The 23,002-nt window shown below is 41.2% G+C and overlaps 1 protein-coding gene across 5 annotated transcripts in view; it reads left to right on the forward strand.

Annotated features, from left to right (window-relative positions):
- arhgap21a (Rho GTPase activating protein 21a) overlaps nucleotides 1-23,002 on the forward strand; it is a 193,651-nt gene that overhangs the window by 126,746 nt on the left and 43,903 nt on the right. For all 5 annotated transcript variants that reach the window (XM_078234146.1, XM_078234109.1, XM_078234117.1 and 2 more), the window contains one exon: nucleotides 1,259-3,353. In XM_078234146.1, the coding sequence (XP_078090272.1) occupies nucleotides 1,259-3,353 (2,095 nt within the window). The remainder of the gene's footprint in view (nucleotides 1-1,258; nucleotides 3,354-23,002) is intronic.

Consider the following 23,002-nt stretch of genomic DNA (forward strand, 5'->3'; position numbering starts at 1 on the left):
TCTTCACTTGAGTGACTTTTACTTAGCCTGCTTTACTATAAATGTAAGTATTGTTTAGTTTAGAAATGAAAAGGATAAATCGGAAAGTTTTGTGGAATTCCTGATTTCTACCAAAGGTTTAATGCATTCAGTTTCTGTTAAGAAAGGTTACATTGGCTTTGGTTTATTTCCTTATTGTAAACTTGGATTGAATAAATTTTTTAAATGTCTCCAAATATTTTTGTAAATTATCCTGCAAGGAGAAAATCAGATTTGAGCCAGCCTTTAGTAATTCACTTGGGTAAGAGAATTTTAAACTAAATTTGGCAGGCTAGTTTGTAGTTTGACTCTTACTCGGGTTCCAGGTTTAAACCCCAACTTCGCTGGAGTGTTTTTGTTCTTTAGGCTGCTGAATTAAATGCTCTATGACAGCTCAATATTTCACTAAGGGAGGGAGGGGAACAGAAACATAACTTGATTTCCCTTCCATTGCAAAGACTGTAATTCTGAATAAATCTGTGACTAATCCATTTTCCTGATTGCAAAAGAAAGTAAGGTGAAGGGAGTTGGGAGAGCCTTAATAGAAAATGGAGGACCAGTAATGTAAAAGTAAGCCCATTCACATAAAATTCTTCAGCCTCGAGACAGATTTGAAAAATGGCTTTTAATTTCTAGCAGAATGATATATGTTAAAATTGGCTCCTGACAAAACTAATGTTGGGTATTTTAACTCCTTCCATAAAAAGTAATCTTAAAGAATGAGGTTAAAAGAGTCATAGAGTCTTGGTGTTAACTGTTCCGCTCTCTACAGATCTGCCAGACCTGCTGAGTTTATCCAGCACTTTCTGTTTTTATTATAGTGAAAGAGGTAAACACCAAACACCAAAGGCAAGCTCCAAAGAGCTAACAGCTCCCACCCCTCTCTCACTGCTAAGTTTCCCAGCCCCTGAGAAACCAGTAGTAAATTTTAATTGATCTTTCTTGCTTAATCTCGTGGAATTGCTGGCAGGTTAGGATTGTCATATTTCACATTAAAATCACCTTTTGTCTATCATAGGTGAGGGCATATCTGAAGAGTCCGTAATGAAGGAACTCTGATGAACACCATTTTTTTATAGCTTCATATTCTTTAATTTATGTGACAGAACACCAGTACAGTTTGATAGCTATTTCCATTATAATTTGTAGTTTTCGTGGTAGAAGTTTTCCAACTCTAAAATAAAATGGTGCAATGTGTTCTTTCATTTTAATAATTAAATATTCATTTTATCTTTTTAAGGCATATTCCCAAGATGCCTATTTAAAAGGCAATGATCCATACACTGGCAATGCCCACAATATCCCTCAACCACCACCCGTTTGTTACCCTCGATTGGCTAACACCGCTTCAACTGTGGCTCAGCCCATGGAGGTGTCACCACCAGAATCATCTCGAGGGAGGCAACACCTTAGTAAATCAGTACGGACAGTTGCCACATCTGATAGAGGATATCGGGCTGAAGTGCAAGTTCCATCTTCAGTAGATATTGCAAAAACTAATACTGCTGTGTGTGTTTGCAATGAAACAGTAAGGACTGTTGTTGTGCCTTCAGAGAGGGTTGCTGATTTTGCACCTGGTAGAATTAACCATTCAAGCCCAACTCATAGAACAGAGGAAAAACGGTATGGCTTGACTGACCACACCATTGGGAAACCAAAAACGAGGACCTCTTCTGCTTCAGCTATTTTAACCAGTAATCCAGTTCAACAAGTTACAAGTGGTAGGGTAAAGGATGCTACAGCAACTACCCCTACCACTAATGCTGGTAAACAGACAATCTATGGACCACATTTAGATGCTGCTTCCAGCAAATCTACACCTCAAACCACGGACTCTTCAGTAATCACAAATCATCATGCATCTTCAACAGCTGTTACTTCGCACCAGAATATAGACTGGCGGAATTATAAAACTTACAAAGAGTATACTGAAAATCGACGTTTGCACATGTATGGTAGTAGGACAATACAGGAAAGATTAGATAGTTTAAGAGCAGCAGTTCAAAACTCAGCAGATTATCAACAAACTGCTCCAACCCGTGTTACAACTCCCGCACGACGTCGGAGCACTTCACATGATCGATCTTGCCAAGCTACACCTATGAGATACCGGAGTGTGTCTCAGGAAAGATTAGAAGAATCTGTTTTAATGAAAAATTGGCCACGGAGCGCTTCACAGGATGCATTAACAACACCAGTAATTGGACCACAAAACCATAGGACACAATCATGTGATTATCTTGGAAAGCAAGCAGAAACATTGGGCAGTCACTCTACAGGTATTGGAACATTCGGTTCACGTGATCCAGCTGGTAATGGAGTGCATCAAATGTTTAACCAAACAGCTGGAATTAATGAACTGGATAATAGGCTTTGTTTTCGTGAAGGATTCCGGCAACCTGTCAGACAAGTTGGACTGCCAGGAACTCGCTCATCTATTGCTGGTACAACCCAGTCTCAGAATACAAGTATTTCGCCAAGCGTTCCAAGCAACAACAGTATAAAAGTACAATCCAACATTCGAAGCAGTGCACGTTCTAGTCCTGCCTTGCCTATTTGGAAGGCTGCCAGTGATACAAAATCTGTTCAGCATTCAAGAGATCACCAGTCTATTTACACAGGGCAGCAACCTCTAGCTCCTCCTCAAGAAAAGTCTTATTTACCATTGTCATTTCAAAATACCTTGCCAAGTTCTTTGTTAACCACCACTGTTTCCTATGCAGCACCACCAGTTCTTTCTCCTACACAAAGTATTGGTATTGATGCACTAAAAGACCAAAGAATGGTAAATCATTGCGATCTAGAGCCAAGGACAAGAACTGAAAGTGTGCCTGAACATCCAACAGAAGTAGTTCTTGGTGTAAGATCGGCTTCATGCTCTGCACCAACATCTGTACAGCCTTTCATGAAGACAAGTAGGAAAGTAAAGGCTCCTGCTACCTCTAGTGTTACTAATACATCAGTTAGACAAAAGAGTAAGGAATTGGAAAAACTGAAACCTGAAAGTAAAACAGAACAGGAGAAGGTTAAATTAGGTGAAGAGAATTGTCTAGAACAAAATGAGCTCAACTCTGAACATAAAGAGCACGATCCTTCAGACTTAAAAGAGACTGTGGTTTTGAGGGGAAACGTTGCTGCAAGTAGATTAACTCCACAACCGCTAAGGCATCAGTCATACATTTTGGCTGTAAACTCACCAGATACAGTAACGGATCCCACCTGCTGGCTACCTAATGATGCACGTCGTGAGGTAAATATTAAACGAATGGGTGATCACAGGAAGGCATCAAGTTCAAGCCCACAGGATGACTCATTAGCATCTATCCCATTCATAGGTAAGAGCAAAACGGATTTTCTTGAATAAATTAAATATGAAAATTTTGTTCTACCAATATATCATCAAAGCATTTAAGAAGAAAAATGACAAATTGAAAACACTTGCTTAATTGTTTTGTAATGACAATCTTACTACACGTAGAAATAATTTTCATCAAATGTTTTTCACCACACACTGAAAATGGATTTTAATACTAACTTAAATGCAAATTTGTATTATTGGTTTCTGTTGTGTCCTTTTCACCATGCCTTTAGTTGTTGCAAGTACTATAGGTAGTCATGATGCATTTAGAAAGGAATAGGGATGGGGGATGCTTCTTGCTCTTGAAACTAGCATGTTGAACACATTCAATCCGAAACAAAAATGTGAAAGTGAGAAAATAATCAGTAATAAAATATATATCCATTTAAAACTGCAAATGTTTTAAGGCTCACTAATCAACACCCTGAGCAGAGCCTAGATGTAAAGATCTCAAGCCCAAGATGGGGTACAATGCCTTATCTTGTCAGCTTGGACCTTGTTTGTGTCTCTTGTGGGAACCATGAATTGGATTGTTAGATTTTGAATTTAGTTTTTGGGGCAAGCAAGGATTGGATTTAGGTTTGCCTGGTCCACTCTGAGCACTGGCTTTGTAACTTAGAGGATGGAGCAAAACATTAAAAAAAAATGAACCTTGCAGAAAACATTTGCTTTCTGGTAAATGCCTCTTGTCGTTCTCTTGTCTTGTCAGGTCAAAATTGACTTGTTTCCAAACCAGTTGCCAAAAAATATATACAGTCTGATGGAATGTGCAATATGATTATTAGATTTAAAAGCAAAACTGGTTATTGAAAAGTAAATGGACATTGTAATATACTAATATTGGAACTCACCTGAGAAGAACTTCAACTCAGAATGGCATATTTACTGCCATTTTCAATTAATGGTATCAAATTGAAAGAAAAGTGCTGCAAAGATGAGCTCTGAAAATTGAGAGAATTTTAGAAGCTAACAAATGATGACTAAAAGAAAAATAAAGAGGGAGAAAATGGAGGATGAGAGTAAACTAGCAAGAAATATAAAAACTGACAGCAAAAGCTTCTGCAAGTATATAAAAAGAGCATCTGAAATATGCATTGGTCCTTGGAAAGAGAGAAAAACAAATAAATGGCAGAGATTTTGAACATGTTTTATATCTGCCCACGCAGCAGAAGACAAAACAAGCATCCTAAAAATTAATAGAAAATCAGGAGGTAAAAAGGAAGAACATTACACTCTTAAGGAAGCTTATGTGGCCCCTGAATCTGATAGCCTGCATTTTACGTTCTCAAAGGAAATGGCTGCAGAGTTTTGGATACATTGGTTGTAATCTTCCAAAATCCTCTAGATTCTAGGAATGTTCCAGTGGAAAGCTACAAATGTAACGTCACTGTTGAATAAAGCTAGAGACAAAGCAGGAAACTATAGGCCAGTTAGTTCAACGTACGTCATTGGGAAATACTAGAATCCAATTTAAGGAGGTAATGACAGGGCATATAGCAATCATAACGCAGTCGGGCAGAGTCAACATGGTTTTGTGAAAGGGGAATAGCATTTGACAGATTTAGATTTTCAAGTTTTAGCAAGCAGAATAGATGAAGGGGAACTAGTAGATGTGGTGCATTTAGATTTGCAAACAGCATTCAGCAAGGTACCACATAAAAGGTTACGGCACAAAGTAAGAGTTCATGACGTTGGGGTGATATTTTAACATGGACAGAGGATTGGCTAACCAACAGAAAACAGATTCAGGATAACTGGGTCACTTTCAAGTTGGCAAATTAATCAGCTGAAGGAATTAGTGCTGCGGCCTCAACTATTTATCTCAACTAATGGTTTAGATGAAGGGACAGATTATATTGTAGCCAAATGTGCTGATAGTGCAAAGATAGGTATGAAAGCAAGTTGGTATTCAAAGGGATTAAGTGAGTGGGCAAAAAAGTTGGCATATGGAGTATCATGTGGGATAGGGTGAAGTTGTGCACTTTGAAAGGTAGAATAGAAAAATAGTATTATTTAATTAAACGCTGCAGTACAGAGGGAGCTGGGCATCCTCATGCATGAATTCCAAAAGTTAGATGCGGGTAGTGCAAATAATTAGGAAGGCAAATTGAATGTGATCTTTTATTGCTGAGGGAAAGCCTTGCTATAGCTATACAGAGCTTTGGTGAGATCTTGCCTCGAGTATTTTGTACAGTTTTGGGCTCCTTGAGGAGGGATATATACAGTATTTGCATTGAAAGCAGTTTATTAAAGAGCAGGTTCACTGGGCTGATTCCTCAAATGAAAGGGTTTGTTTTATGAGGAAAGATTGAGCTGGCTGGGTCTGTGCTCATTGGAGTTCAGAAGAATGAGAATCAATTTTATTGAAATGCATAAGACCCTGAGGAGGCCTGACAGATTAGATGCTCTTGTGGGGAAGTCTACAGCTAAGCACAGTTTAAAATTAATTAGTTCTCTGATTTTAAGAACAAGGTTATGGGAAATTTCTTCCAAGGATTGTTAGTTTTTGAAATTCTGTTCCACATAGAGCAGTAGGAGGCTGGGTTTTGAATACATTCGAGACTCGGACAGAATTTTGATCAACAGGGAAGTCAAGGGTTATGGGATATAGGTAGGAAAGTGGAATTAAGGCCACAATCAGATCAGCCACGATCTGATTGAATGGTGGAGCAGCCTCGATGGGCATAATACTGAGCACTTGACAAAATGAAGCATTTATTTCAGGTTGTAATTTGGTACGGTCTTGCTGTTTATAGTTCAAAAGTTTTTTTTAGACTTCGAAAATGGCATTATCTAGTAGTTAGGCTAAGTACCAAAAGGAATGTAAAAAATTCAAGCTAAATGTTCAATTGTCAGATGAAATATGCAACATTGAACTGAAAATAGACATCATTGGCTCTTTTTATTTCAGTCACAATGTTAAAGTCATTTAAGAACTAGCTGCATTCCTAGAAATTGGCTTAACTTGACACTGCATTGATTGCTATCCAGCTGCATCACGACAGTTTGTTTGCAGGAAGCACTAAATGAGGCCACTCAACAAACCAGAATTTGCTGTCAAAATGACAAGGTTAATAGTGCTGCTGGTGTTTGTGTAAAAATATAGCAATTCCACCATTAGCTTTAAAAAAGTGACATCTTACTGTCTCCCCTTACCATTGAAATGCAATGAATGGCACATAGTTGTTGTTTTTACCCTGTAGATATTCATTCAACTCGCCACAAAAAAATTATTATCCTTTCAAGTACAAGTAGACTTTTGATGATGCGCTAAATGTTAATTACTGCTAATCAGCTTCTCTGGCGCTGAAAATGAACTATTGAAAATATAGAGACTCATTCCTTCAGATATTGATGTTGAAAGTTTTAAAAATGTCAGCTAAAAAGAAATAGATTTTAAAACTTCACCTTGCCGTCACTTTCTCTCAATTCAATTTTTCTTTTCCTCTATCAGATGAGAGTAGATGAGACAGTTGGGAAGTGTTAAGACAACAATTTGTAGTGGAGAACTGAAACCAGATGTTATCCTTGCATTCCAGGAAGATACTGGATTAGTGAGCGGTTTTGACAGAGAAGAGCAGGACCTAATAGTGCTTTATGTAGTCCAACCAGGTTGATGAATTGTTGAACCAGTTGTCCCCCATAATTAGTTTGAGTGTTCTTTGGGCTTAAGGAAACAGATTGAGGGCCATACCTGGGGAGCAACTGGGGTGAGAGAATAATGGTTTCAATGGGGACAAGAGCAATAAGCGTATAGGTGAGATTTGATTGACCTAATTAGTAGCTGTAGAAATAGTGGGGTGAATGATGGGCCAAAGTCTAGACAGTTATGAAAGTGAATTAGGAGAAAGTGTTTCATCTCGAGGGTGGACACAGAAGGAAGTGAGATTGCGAGTAGAAATGTGTACGAGGAGCAATACAGCATTTGATCAGAGATGGCCTTGTCTCTAATTAACATGATGGGAGTAGTGAGGCCACGTGAGATTGCAAGCAATATTCTTTCAAGCTGCATGCATGGGGCAGCACAGTAGCACAGTGGTTAGCACTGCTGCTTCACAGCTCCAGGGACCTGAGTTCGATTCCCGGCTTGGGTCACTGTCTGTGTGGAGTTTGCACATTCTCCTAGTGTCTGCCTGGGTTTCCTCTGGGTGCTCCGGTTTCCTCCCACAGTCCAAAGATGTGTGGGTTAGGTTGATTGGCCATGCTAAAATTGCCCCTTAGTGTCCTGAGATGCATAGGTTAGTGGGATTAGCGGGTAAATGTGTAGGGATAAGGGGGTAGGGCCTGAGTGGGATTGTGGTCGGTGCAGACTCGATGGGCCAGATGGCCTCTTTCTGCACTGTAGGGTTTCTGTGATTTCTGTGATTTATGCATGGCTGCACCAAACCTGGAAGGTATCTTGCAAGTCTTTAAGATAATGTGTGCGAGAGTGAGCATGCAGGAAAATTTAGAAGGAACGTTGATGATCAGGTCAAGTGTCTTGAATGTGAGTGGGAGAGGTCAAGGGAGCATAGGAAGGGATGAACTCGGTGGTGGGAAAGCATGATGCATCTTGAGCAGGATTTAAAGAAACAGTGAGAAATACATTCATTTTTTAGAAATGCCCTTGTTAGGGCAGACCAGGTCTGTAATGGGATAAAGAGAGTTGTGTGTAGATGTTTGCTGCTATGCCTGGCACCGACACTTGGACAACATTTCCAACTGCATGAGCCTTAGCAGAAAATGGAGATGCCCAGTGTGAGTGAGGTCAGCCATCCGGTTAATGAGCAGGAGGCTAGGGGATGACTGGATCAAAAGTAATGCCAGGTAACAAGTGATGCTATCTCATTGCTCCCACAACTTCACCCTGGCCACAAGGACCGATGCTAAAACTAGTCTGTGCTTGTCACCATGTTACAGCCTAAGTCAGTGCCCAATCATGTGTTATAGCCTGAGCCATCTGAATTTGCACTTTTCTGTTTGGATTCCATTTTTAAGTTTTTCTAGAAATAGGAAAGCAGGAATTTTTGCTTCTCTCCTCATTGGGCTACAAGAAAGTTATCTTGTACATATTTCAGAAATTCCATTCCCTCTTCGTCCTGTATGTTGTTACTATCTCAGTCCATGTTGGGATAATTGAAATCCTGCATTATCCCTGTCTTTAGATTTGCAATTTTCTGTAATTTGACTGCTTATCTGCCCCTTTTATTTCCTTCCTGGTGGTGGTGGTCAGTGGTGTATATCCAGTTGTCTATAACCTCTCTGGTCTTTTTAGTTGTTAGCAGCCTCTGCCGTTGACCTCTCAGCTACATAATCTCTTGCCAGGGCTATAATAGTGATAAATAATTATAACCAGACCCCCCACAATTCTCTTTTATACCAGTATTAATTTCTTAGTCCTCCCTTTCTTTGAGCAATACCCCTGCATCATGTGGTGACATGTCCCAGCAGCTCATCAATATGACTTAGGTTATGGCTGCATCAATTAAAATAATATAGCCATAACTTATTTTGATAAGAAATGGTTAAAGCAGCACTAAAGACCAGAAAATCAAAAGCTAGTAACTAACATGGCTGTTTGCCATCATTCCAGGGAATGTTTGAACTATTTGCTTCATGAGCAAAGTCCACAGATCACAGCACTGCCAGCCAATCTTGGTTTCATTTTGTACTTTGGAGATAATACCATGCATTCTAATTTGTATTTCTACTTATCGCTGAAATAGCAGCTATTGCCAACAGAATATTTATGAAGCCATTTTATTTGATTGTACTGTTTATTGCAACCTTAATGTTCTAGACGATGCCTAGCTTGTGAAAACAACCACTGATTCTTCACTGATCACCATTCTTAACTGCAAACATTGATCTTGCATTTCTGTTTTGTTTCCTTTTCTGATTCAAATGTATTTTTTTGTAAGTACTAATTTTTAAAAACTACTATACAATATGAAGAAAATTCTTAACATTTATAGGCAATTTTATACCCATAAGCCCCAATTTTAAAGCTTCATCTTACATAGATACTCCAGAATAACATCATCATTGAATCCCTACAGTACAGAAGGAGGCCATTTGGCCCATCGAGTCTGCACTGACCACAATCCCTCCCTATTCCCGTAACCCTCATTTATCCTGCTGTGCCCCTGACACTAGGGTCAATTTATCATGGTCATTCAACCTAACCCGCACATCTTTGGACTGTGGGAAGAAACCTGAACACCGGGAGGAAACCCACGCAGACACTGGGAGAACATGCAAACTCCACACAGATGGTGACCCAAAGCCGGAATTGAACCCGGGTCCCTGGCGCTGAGGCAGCAGGGCTAACAACCATGCCGCCCCAATTATTGATCTAGCTACTGAGGACTGGGGGGGTTTGTTTTAATACTGATACAAAAAACTGCAATAAAAGCTCATCATTATTCACTCTCAGTTCGGCATATTTTATCTTTCTCCCAATGTCCTGATATGTATCCATTTTTAAATATATTCTCATAATTTAAAAAAAATATGCGTTTGAATTTTCTTTAACATGCGAGTTGTTTTCTGCTGCCTCCTGCTCCATTTCAAAATTTGAACTATCATTTTAAATTAGTCTCATGTTCAAATGATTACCAGCAGTGATGTTTGTCATCCAACTTCAATTTATTTAAAATAGCACCTTTAACGAAATAGAACCTCCCAAGGTGTTTCGCAGTAACATTATAAAATAACACTAAAATCACGCTAACCCATATAAAGAAATATTAGGTCAGGTACCAAAATCTTGATCAAAATGTTTTTAAGCAGTTTCCCAAAGAAGGAAAGCATGGTAGCTATTTAAGTTGGCATGCTGAAAAGCCAGAATTAGATGAGTGTATACATCCAAGTGTTGTAGAACTGGATAAGATCATGGAGGGGTGAGATGATGGAGGGCTTTGAAAACAACAATAAATTTTAAAATTAAGACAGTGCTTAACCAGGAGCAAGTGTAGATCAACGAACACAGATATTGTGATTCCAGCTAATAAGACTGGATAAGTCAGATTCAGGAGTGAGACCTGGATTGGAAGATCCCAACTTTGTTTTTTTGTTTAGAAACCATGGAAGTTACTTACTGAACACATTCACAAGGGTTTGCTGGCATCTTTTAACACACACAATAAAACATTTATTAAACAAGAAAAATGTTACATTAGATAAAAAGATTGGAAAGATTTCAATACAAACACTGATAAATGAGTCAAAATCACACTATTCTTTCACCTCAAATATATCTTTACAGATCCACACAAATTTGTAAAGGTAAAATTCACAAAATCTATCTTGTGCTCTAATATTCAGGATAAGGATGTGAACTAGTAGGTGAACTGTGGTCAGTCACACTTAACACACCAAAATGAGTGACAGATGCCATCAAAGCAAATTCCAAGAATTTCTCATCAAATCCCCACCTCCCAAATGCTTGTTTCACTGTGAGCTGACCACTCACTGAAACTCGAGGACTTCCAATCTCTACGCTCTAAGAACTTGCCTTGAAATTCTCCCCCAAATGTTGCATCCACTCGGATGACTGTAACTAGAATTCTTCTCAGTGTTTCAGTCACTCCTTCCAGTGTTCCTTTCCCCTGGATTTTCATGTAAATTCAAGCTTCACCTTCCAAGCGCACATCCAGGTATTCAGCTGTGCCAAGCAGAGCCCCACTGCTCCAAAGGCCTGCAGCAAGGAGTCACCAACTTTGGCTGTCTCCTCAGATCTTCTGACTTCTCTCAAACCCACTTTGCTTCAAGTCTGCTGTTCACAGCTTTCTCTCTTTAATTCAGAGCCAATTGCTCTGCTCCCTACTTTTACCTGTATGTAATAGAACCTGTTTCAGATTCTTGTCCTCCTCCCTTAATGAGGACCACTTCCTTTTCCACTTGCTAGTATAGGACCTTCTCCTTGGAAGACCTTCTCTGGAATGGGGCTTCTCTTCTGGTCACCTACCTGTTTCACTTTTCCTCTTACGCAGACGCAGAACTGGTTTCCGATAGAATCATAGAATCCCTACAGTGCAGAAGGAGGCCATTCGGCCCATCGAGTCTGCACCGACCACAATCCCACCCAGGCCCTACCCCCACATATTTTACCCGCTAATCCCTCTAACCTACGCATCTCAGGAGTCTAAGGGGCAATTTTTAACCTGGCCAATCAACCTAACCTGCACATCTTTGGACTGTGGGAGGAAACCGGAGCACCCGGAGGAAACCCACGCAGACACGAGGAGAATGTGCAAACTCCACACAGACAGTGACCCGAGCCGGGAATCGAACCCAGGACCCTGGAGCTGTGAAGCAGCAGTGCTAACCACTGTGCTACCGTGCCGCCCCTGAAACATTTTTTTAAAACGAGGCCGTTTCCCGACCTGTAGGCATGAAAATCAACAAACTGCACATCAGTGGTCATTCTTCATGTGCAGAAACCCCGAGAGCAATAAAAACACCTATTCTATAGCCAGGGCATACACAGAAATCCTGAGGCCCATTAGGAACTGGATGGAGCTTCTTGTCTCCAAACACTAATTTAGACTTGAGCTAAGTATTTTCTTTTCCTTGGGATTCATCACACAGGGATGATTGGTGAATGGAATTTGGCATGATTTAGGATCAAATCATTAAATTTAAGCAAGAAGCAAACCTTGGCATGTGCAAGTGGACTTGCATGTTATCTGTAATGCTCTAAGTTGACTAATAAAATAGAATTTCTAACAATGGATATGGAGGAAGGGGGGGAATCAGGATATTGATTTTGATGATCAGCCATGATCAAAATGAATGGCGGAGCAGGCTCAAAAGGCTGAATGGCCAACTCCTGCTTCTAGTTTCTATGTTTCTAATTTCAAAAACAAGAAGAACAATTTGTTGCACCTTAAATGTAGTAAAATTTCTTGAGAGTTTTCAAGAGAGTTGTTGAACAAAATTTGACACCAAACCACAAGTGATATTAGGCCAGATGACCGAAAGCTTTCAAAAAGGTTAAGTATCGGGAAATTATCGGCCAGTAAGTTTGACGTCGGTGGTGGGCAAGTTATTGGAAGGTGTGATACGGGATAGGATCTACAAATATTTGGATAGACAGGGACTTATTAGGGAGAGTCAACATGGCTTTGTGCGTGGTAGGTCATGTTTGACCAATCTATTCGAGTTTTTCGAGGAGGTTACCAGGAAAGTGGATGAAGGGAAGGCAGTGGATGTTGTCTACCTGGATTTCAGCAAGGCCTTTGACAAGGTCCCTCATGGGAGGTTAGTTAGGAAGGTTCAGTCGCTAGGTATACATGGGGAGGTAGTAAATTGGATAAGACACTGGCTCAATGGAAGAACGCTCGACAATCACCAGGCAAGACTGTTCTCTTCCTGTTGGGGAGCACTTCAGCGGTCACGGGCATTCGGCCTCTGATATTCGGGTAAGCGTTCTCCAAGGCGGCCTTCGCGACACACGACAGCGCAGAGTCGCTGAGCAGAAACTGATAGCCAAGTTCCGCACACACGAGGACGGCCTCAACCGGGATATTGGGTTCATGTCACACTATTTGTAACTCCCACAGTTGCGTGGACCTGCAGAGTTTCACTGGCTGTCTTGTCTGGAGACAATACACATCTTTTTAGCCTGTCTTGATGCTCTCTCCACTCACATTGTTTCGTCTCTTAAAGACTTGATTAGTTGTAAGTATTTGCATTCCAACCATTATTCATGTAAATTGAGTCTGTGTCTTTATAAGCTCTGTTTGTGAACAGAATTCCCACTCACCTGAAGAAGGGGCTAAGAGCTCCGAAAGCTTGTGTGGCTTTTGCTACCAAATAAACCTGTTGGACTTTAACCTGGTGTTGTTAAACTTCTTACTCAATGGAAGAAGCCAGAGAGTGGTTGTGGAGGATTGCTTCTCTGAGTGGAGGCCTGTGACTAGTGGTGTGCCGCAGGGATCGGTGTTGGGGCCATTGTTGTTTGTCATCTATATCAATGATCTGGATGATAATGTGGTCAATTGGATCAGCAAGTTTGCTGATGATACAAAGATTGGAGGTGTAGTGGACAGTGAGGAAGGTTTTCAAAGCTTGCAGAGGGATTTAGACCAACTAGAAAAATGGTCTGAAAAATGGCAAATGGAATTTAACGCAGACAAGTGTGAGATATTGCACTTTGGAAGGACAAACCAAAGAAGAACGTACAGGGTAAATGGTAGGACTCTGAAGAGTGCAGTTGAACAGAGGGATCTGGGAATACAGGTACAGAATTCCCTAAAAGTGACGTCACAGGTGGATAGGGTCGTAAAGAGTGCCTTTGGTACATTGGCCTTTATAAATCGGAGTATCGAGTATAAAAGTTGGCGTGTTATGGTAAGGTTATATAAGGCATTGGTGAGGCCGAATTTGGAGTATTGTGTACAGTTTTGGTCACCTAGTTACAGGAAGGATGTAAATAAGGTTGAAAGAGTGCAGAGAAGGTTCACAAGGATGTTACCAGGACTTGAGAAGCTGAGTTACAGGGAGAGATTGAATAGGTTGGGACTTTATTTCCTGGAGCGTAGAAGATTGAGGGGAGATTTGATAGAGGTGTATAAGATTTTGATGGGTATTGATAGAGTGAATGCAAGCAGGCTTTTTCCGCTGAGGCTAGGGGAGAAAAAAACCAGAGGGCATGGGTTAAGGGTGAAAGGAGAAAAGTTTAAAGGGAATATTAGGGGGGGCTTCTTCACGCAGAGAGTGGTGGGAGTGTGGAATGAGCTGCCGGATAAAGTGGTAAATGCGGGGTCACTTTTAACATTTAAGAAAAACTTAGACGGGTTCATGGATGAGAGGGGTGTGGAGGGATATGGTCCAAGTGCAGGTCAGTGGGACTAGGCAAAAAATGGTTCAGCACAGACACGAAGGGCCAAAAGGCCTGTTTCTGAGCTGTAATTTTCTATGGTTATATCATGAAGAAGAAAAGAGAAGGTAAGTGGAGCAGTTTTGAGGGGGAATTCCAGAGTTTAGGACTTTCATATCTCTCGGTATGGATGCCAAAGGTGGAATGATTAAAATCTGAGATGATCAAGAGCCTAAATTGGAGAAGTGCAGATATCTCAGACTTTTAGGGTTGGAGGTAATTACAGAATGGGGAGAGGTGAAGCTATGGAGCGAAGGTGCGAATTTAAAGAACAAGATGTGGGTGGCACGGTAGCACAGTGGTTAGCACTGCTGCTTCACATCTCCAGGGACCTGGGTTCGATTCCTGGCTTGGGTCACTGTCTATGTGGAGTTTGCACATTCTCCTCGTGTCTGCGTGGGTTTCCTCCGGGTGCTCCGGTTTCCTCCCACAGTCCAAAGATGTGCGGGTTAGGTCGATTGGCGATGCTAGAAATTGCCCCTTAGTGTCCTGAGATGCATAGGTTAGAGGGATTAGTGGGTAAATCTGTAGGGATATGGGGGTAGGGCCTGGGTGGGATTGTGGTCCGTGCAGATGCGATGGGCCGAATGGCCTCTTTCTGTACTGTAGGGATTCTACCATATTCTATCAAGATATTGCTTAACCAGTGTAGTTAACTTTAAAATCAAATTTATTTAGTTTATTAACTGCTAAGTTTAGTAATGTTAGTAGCCTTTGAGCATTATAGGTTTGTAAATAAATGGGTGCATTGTTATTGCAAGATAGTGGTAGTATTCAGCAGTTGGTTGAATCTGGAATATTTGATTTTAACCATGCATTTTCAGAGAAAGTACTGTATCAATCCGTTTACTACCAGCAAAGTTCTTTTTTTGAAGTTGACTTGCCGACTTTCAAAGTTTTGAGTTGCTAATTGTTTTATTGTCTTGAGAAACCAGTTTGTAATGTTGTGCAATTAACAGATCCTAACTTGCAGGGGTTGAGTTTCAAACGTAAGTTTTGAATTCACAGCAGTGTTTCTTTTCTTGGGTGGGGAAAGACTTTTTTTGTTCTGCATATTTTATTTGAATTAAAGAAACCTTGTTTTAATTGCATACAGCTAGATTCTGCCTTTGTTTTGTGTCGAGTAACTTACTTGGTTATATTGTTTTCTTAGGGGTGTTTAAACAAGATATTTCCTTGCATTTAGTGTCACAGAGAACTCCTGCAAGCAAACCTGTGCCCCATGCATTTGAGTGTGCCTTTACTTGCCCAGCACTTGGTAAATGTAGGAATAAAGGGTGGAACAGAATTCTTGCCACAGAGTTTCACTTTACTGGATATATCATGTACCCTCATGTCCTAAAATATAATCTCTATGGTGTAGAGCTGATTGTGTCTAATATTAGCCCAGTACCTGGGACATGTAGGACTCGAGGTGGAACAGAATTCATGCCACATTGTTCCAGTTTCCTGGAAAAATCATGTAACTTCATGTCCTAAAGTATAATCTTTTCATGTACTTTTTAAAAAAAATGAAGGTTTCTGCAACCACCACCTTTTCAGACAGTAAGTTCCAGACCTCCACTACCCTGTCTACATCAACAGGGATGAAGTGGAAATGATCGAGAGCTTCAAGTTTCCCGGTGTCCAGATCGCCAACAATCCGTCCTGGTCCCTCCACACCAATGCTATACTTAAGAAAACCCACCAGTACTTCCTCAGGAGACTAAGGAATTTTGGCATGTCTGCTACGACACACTCCAATTTTTACAGATGCACCATAGAAAGCATCCTTTCCAGATGCGTCACAGCTTGGTATGGCTGCAGCTCAAGAGCACAAGACACTACAAAGGGTTGCGAATGTAGCCCAGTCCATCACACAAGCCAGCTTCCCATCTATTGACTCCGTCTACACTTCTCACTGCCTCGGAAAAGCAGCCAGCGTAATCAAGGACCCTACGCACCCCGAACATACTCTTTTCCATCATCTTCCGTAGGGAAAAAGATACAAAAGTCTGAGATCACGTACCAACCAATTCAAGAACAACTTATTCCCTGCTGCCATCAGACTTTTGAATGAAATATCACAAGACCAATTTTAGGGTGATCTATTAGTTTTTTAATTGTGCCCCCTTCAACCTATGTCATTGGTGTACACCATGAAAAGCAAGGGAACTAATATTGAGTCCTGTGGAGCCCCACTGGAAGCAGCCTTCCAGTCATGAAAACATTTGCCATCCATTAATTAACCTTTTCTTCTGCCACATGAGTCAAGTTTGGATCCAGTTTGTTACTTTCCCATGGATTCCCATGAGCTTTTATTTTTGCGAGTGGATCTATATTTTAAAACTAATTTGTTTGTTTTTGAGGCAGACCCTACCTCGAAACAAGCTGCACTGAAAATTAAACTGAAAGGGAAGCAGAACAGGTAAACCTAGAAATGAAACCATTTCCCAATTTCTAAGGAAACCAAAAACAAGCTGATGTTGAGAAATCAAAACTAAACCTTGGTGAAAGATATAAAAGGGCACCAATTAGTCCAAACAACAACAGTTGTTGAATCCACTGATGCAGTCCAAGCAAGTTGAAGAAGAAGGTCCAAAAACTGGTCATCAATTGCTGCAGCTGTTTCTGTTAGTGGAATATAACTTTGGTGAACTGTTTCCTATTTAGACCAGGTTGAACAGGTTCTGCAGATGTTTGCCACTTGTGGGGAGGACCATGCCCATTGAGCGGTGGTTGTTTGTGTGCTGCTGTCGGCAGGGCTCTGATTACCCCCTAGAAGAAGAGCTGAAATTCCTCGTGACGAAGACCGGGTTGAAAGGACTGATCACTAAAATCTGAATGGACTGCTGAATCAGTTAATAAGATTTGTCTTAGTTGTAACTGCCCTTTAAGGAGCAATTTATAGTGCACGTTCAACTACAACCATAATTCACGATAGATAGCATTTAGTGTTTGCTTTGTTGATTCTTATAGTAAATATTTTTAAACAATGGAATCTTGTGGCTTCATATAAGTTACTGATCTCTGTCAAGATCATAATGCTTTTTTGGACCAGCCTGTCATCTGGCACCTTAGTCAAAAATCTTGTTCCAATTCATGTGGCTTACATTAAACTCACTACCTTCAGAGTCCTTTGATACCTCAAAAAATTAAATGCAATCTATAACCTCATGACCTGACACATCCTCACTCTACCTTTACCATCAAGATAGGGTTCAGCTCTGGCTCATTATCCTCACTCTACCATTACCATCAAGTTAGGGGATCATCTTTGGTTCACTGGCAAAAGAACATACCAGGAGGAGCACCAGGCATACCTAAAAATTAGATGCTATCCTGGTGAGGCTCTAACACAGGACTGCATGTATGCCAAACAGAGCAGCATGCAATGGATATAGCTAAATGATCCCACAACCAACAGATCAGATCTAAAGTTCTGTAGTCCTGCCACATCCAGCCATGTATGGTGGTGGCCAATTAAGCAGCTAACTGGAGAAGAATATTCCACACATATCCCCATCCACAATGATGAGGGAGTCCAGCACATCAATGCAAAACATAAGGCAGAAGCATTTGCAACCTTCAACTAGGCGTTCTGAGTGGATGATCCACCTCTGCCACCACCTCAGGTCCCCAGCATCACAGATGTCAGTCTTCAGTCATTTTGGTTCACTCCACATAGTATCAAGCAATAGCTGAAGTAATTGGATAATGCAAAGGCTCAGGGCCATGACAGCATCCTGGCGCAGCACTGAGGACCTGTGCTCCAGAAATAGCCATACCTTAACCCAAGCTGTTCCAGTACAGTTACAACATTATCTAACACAACATTACCCAACAACATGGAAATTGCCCAGGTATGCCCTGTCCATAAAAAGCAGGATAAATCTTATCTGGCCATCTACCATCCTTTTGGTCTACTTTCTATCATCAACAAAGAAATGGAAGGTATCATTGACAGTGCCTGCATGGCACTTATAAGACAATAAAGTCACCTTAGTCCCAGATGACCATAGGCAGTGACTGGTGGTGGCTTAACCTGAGGATCACCACACCTCTGGCGAGGGGCAAGGTTGAGAAGGTGGGCCTTTATGAATAACCTCAGCTGGGTCACTCTGTATCGCTGTCCAGCCAACTGAGCTAAACTGACCTGCTATGTCCTGGATGGTTCAAGCTGCTTGAGTGTTGCTGAAGCTACAATCATCCAGACTAGTGGAAATTACTCCATCTCACTCCCGATTTGTGCCTTGTAAACGGTGGACAGGCTGTGGGAAGTCAGGAACGGAGCTACTTGCTGCAGAATTCCCAGCACCTGACCTCTTATCGTCAGTCTTTATATGGCTGCTCCAGTTAAATTTTTGATTGTCCATGAGGGATTCAGAAATGGTAATACCATTGAATGTCGACAAGAAAGGTTCATTTCCCCATTGTTGGAGAGATGTTCATTGCTTGGCATTTGCATGACGTGAATGTCACTTGCTGCTCTGTGTGATGTCAGAGTTACCTGCTGTTTGTCAGCCCAAGTCTGAATTTGCCGAAGCCTTGCTGCATATGGGCTCGGACTGCTTTATTACCTGAGGAGTTGCAAATGGTTTTAATCATCAGCAAATATCCCCACTTTTGACCTTATGATGGAGGAAAGGTCATTGGTGAAACAACTGAAGATGGTTGGGCCTCAGACAATACCCTCAGCAACTCATGCAACAATGTCCTGGGGCTGAAATGATTGGCCTCCTGAAACTGAGATGATTGACCTCCAACAACCACAACCATCTTCATTTATGCTCAATTACCTTCAACCATTGGAGAGTTTTCCTTCTGCTTCCTCCTGACTCCAGTTTTGCGAGGACTCTTTGATACCATACTCGGTCAAATACTTCCTTGATGTCAAGGATGCTCATTCTCCGCACCTGAATTCAACTTAATGAGATCAGGAGCTGAGCAATCCTGGCAAAACCCAAATTAGGCATCGGTGAGCAGGTTATTGTTGTTTAAATACCATTTGAAAAGATACTGTTAATTATGAGCTGTAACTTCCTGCGGTAAGTTTGATGTGCATTTAATGTACAAATCCAGCAAGTTTTTAAAAAAGATAATCGTGGCTAAGAGCAAGATGTTGTTTATGCAATGGTAGTGGTGGAGCAAAGAAGACAATAAAGTGTTTTAAATAGATTTAGCTGGTTGTGGCATATGCCTTCTCCAAACTTGTTGGCCAATTTTTAAATTCATGATAGGTGTGTAATGAACTCGCTGTTATTTTTCCAAGAAGATTTAGACCCTTGGTCGAGCAGCTATGCCCTTTCAGACTCGAGCCAACTCAGCCAGTGGTAGCTACTGAGCTGCTCTTGGTGGTAAGCATTGAAGTCTCCCACCCAGAGTACATTCTGTGTCTTTGCTACCTTCAGTGCTTCTTCCAAGTGGTATTCAATAAGAAATACTGATTCATTAGCTGGGGAGGGGCAGTGGTCATCAGGTGTTTTTCTTCTCCATGTTTGACCAGGTGCCATGGGACTTTGTGGGGCCTAGAGTCAATGTTGAGGACTTGCAGGGCAACTTCTTCCCAACTGTATACTGTTGTGCCACTGCCACTCCTAATGGATCTGTCGGTGGGACATGACATACCCAGGCATGGGATGGATGGTGGTGAATAGGGTATTCAGTGAATAAGACTGTGTCAGGCTGTTGTTTGATTAATCTGTGGACCTTCTGTTCCAATTTTAGACCAAGCCCCAGATTCTCTTGTACATGGCACTGTGATGAGACTTCCAAAATTATAAGTGTTACTCTGTGTATGAGAAAAATTAGTTTATACATCCTTGTTTTCGGATCCCTCCATGACCACGTCCCTCCACATCTCGGTAGCCTCCTCCGTCGCTATTACCCTCTAACATTTCTGTGCTCATGCAGTTCTAACTTGGTCCCTGATTTTTAATCACATCACTATTGCTGATTTTGCCTTAGAAAGGGAAATAGATGAAGAATGAGATGGCTCCTGGAATCGCTTCACACTGGATTTGCAAACATTTTGCCTCAATTTTGGACCATTTTGAAATGTTATCCCAAGAGCATGTACTTTAGTTTATTTATTAGTGTCACAAGTAGGCTTACATCAACACTGCAATGAAGTCGCTATGAAAATCCCCTAATCGCCACAGTCCGGCGCCTGTTCGGATACACTATTGGAAAATTTAGCATGGCCAATGCACCTAATCAGCATGTCTTTTGGACTGTGGGAGGAAACGGGAGCACCCGGAGGAAATCCACGCAGACACGGGGGGAGCGTGCAAACTCTGCACACGCAGTGGCCCAAGCTGGGAATTGAACCTGGGTCCCCTGGTGCTGTGAGGCAACAGTACTAACCACTGTGCCGCCCTAACCACTCTTGATATTATCTGATCTAAAATCATTGTACAATTTTTTGGTGTTGTATTAATTTTCTTGATAAGCAAGTATAATTTTGTTATTTCACTTGAAAATATTCATTTTTACAGTAATTTATTCCTATATTTAGCAAATAATTAAATGATGTACTTGATTGTGAAGTAGAAATATACAATATGATTCTGTGGAAATGTGATCCATATCACTGGGGTGTAGCATTTCAGCAACTGCAATTGGCTTAATTTATTCTTTGTGAGGGATGAAAATTATGTAGTTGTAAATTATTTACAGCATTATAATTCAGTTTAAGCAAAATTCCATCACTAAATTCTTGTAAAATATTATATGTAAACTTGTGTGATTTGTGTCCAAGTAGGAACATAAGATTTAGGAGCAGGAGTAGGCCATTTGATTTTTTGAGCCTGTTTCACTATTTAATAAGCTTGTGGCTGATCTGGTTGTGATCTCAGTTCCACTTTCCTGTCTGCTGTCCATGACCATGGACTTGTCTAGCAAAAATCTATCTAACTCAGTCTTGAATAAATTTAAAGAAACAGTCTCCATTACTTTCTGGGAAAGAAAGTTCCGCAGATTAATTAACTCAGTCTGAAGGAATAAATTTTTCCTTATCTCCATCTTATACTTGATGGTTTTAGTTTCCGCCACAAGAGGAAACCGGATGGACTACATCCCAGGGTTCTAAAAGAGATAGCTGAGGAAATTGTGGAGGCATTAGTGGTGATCTTTCAGGAATCACTGGAGGCAGGGAGGGTACCAGAGGACTGGAAAGTAGTGAATGTAGCACTGCTATTTAAGAAGGGAGGGAGGCAGCACACGGTTAGCCTGACTTCAGTCATTGGCAAGATTTTAGAGTCCATTATTAAAGATGAGACCACAGAGTACTTGGAAGTGCGTGATAAAGTAGGACTGAGTCAGTACGGCTTTGTCAAGGAGAGGTCATGTCTGACGAATCTATTAGAGTTCTTTGAGGAGATAACAAGTTAGATAAAGGAGAGTTAGTGGATGTGATTTATTTAGATGTCCAGAAGGCCTTTGAGAAGGTGCCACATAGGAGATTGTTAAATAAGTTAAGTGCCCAAGGTGTTAAGGGTAAAATCCTGGCATGGATAGAGAATTAGTTGACTGGCAGAAGGCAGAGAGGGAGGATAATGGGGTCTTTCTCAGGATGGCAGCCGGTGACTACTGGTGTGCCTCAGGGGTCAGTGCTGGGACCACAACTTTTCACAATATACATTAACGATTTGGAGGAAAGAACTGAAGGCACTGTTGCTAAGTTTGCAGATAATACAAAGATATGTAGAGGGACAGATAGTATTGAGAAAGCAGGGGGACTGCAGAAGGACTTGGATAGGTTAGGAGAGTGGGCAAAGAAGTGACAAATGGAATACAATGTGGAAAAGTGTGAAGTTATGCACTTTGGAAGGAGGAATGGAAGCATAGACTAGTTTCTAAATGGGAAAGTGCTTCGGAAATCAGAAACACAAAGGGACTTGGGAGTCATTGTTCAAGATCCTCTTAAGGTTAACGTGCGGGTTCAGTCGGCAATTAGGAAGGCAAATGCAATGTTAGCATTCATGTCGAGAGGGCTAGAATACGAGCAGGGATGTACTTCTGAGGCTGTATAAGGCTCTGGTCAGACCCCATTTGGAGTATTGTGAGCAGTTTTGGGCCCCATATCTAAGGAAGGATGTGCTGGCCTTGGAGAGGGGCCAGAGAAGGTTCACAAAAATGATCCCTGGAATGAAGAGCTTGTCCTTTGAGGAACGGTTGAGGACTCTGGGTCTGTACTCTTTGGAGTTTAGAAGGATGAGGTGGGATCTTGCTGAAACTTACAGGATACTGCGAGGCCTGGATAGAGTGGACGTGGAGAAGATGTTTCCACTAGTAGGAAAAACTAGAAACAGAGGGCACAACCTCAGACTAAAGGGACCATCCTTTAAAACCGAGATGAGGAGGAATTTCTTCAGCCAGAGAGTGGTGAATCTGTGGAACTCTTGCCGTAGAAGGCTGTAGAGGCCAGGTCATTAAGTGTCTTTAAGACAGAGACAGATAGGTTCTTGATTAATAAGGAGATCAGGGGTAATGGGAATGAGAAAAAAAATCAGCCATGATTGAATGGCGGAGCAGACTCGATGGACCGAGTGGCCTAATTCTGCTCCTATGTCTTATGGTCTTATGAAACATTCTCAGATAGGCATCCAATCAAATCATAGAATAGAATAGTCCCCGCAGGATCTTGTATGTTTCAGTATCTCTGACAGAGCAGTGGGACGCATTCAAAAAGGAAATATGGAGAGTACAGGGCCCACGTGTTCTAATAAAGAGAAAGGGTGGGACCAACAAATCCATTGAACCCTGGGTATCAAGGGATATGC

Source organism: Mustelus asterias, chromosome 2, assembly GCF_964213995.1.
Source record: "Mustelus asterias chromosome 2, sMusAst1.hap1.1, whole genome shotgun sequence".
NCBI lineage: Eukaryota > Metazoa > Chordata > Chondrichthyes > Carcharhiniformes > Triakidae > Mustelus > Mustelus asterias.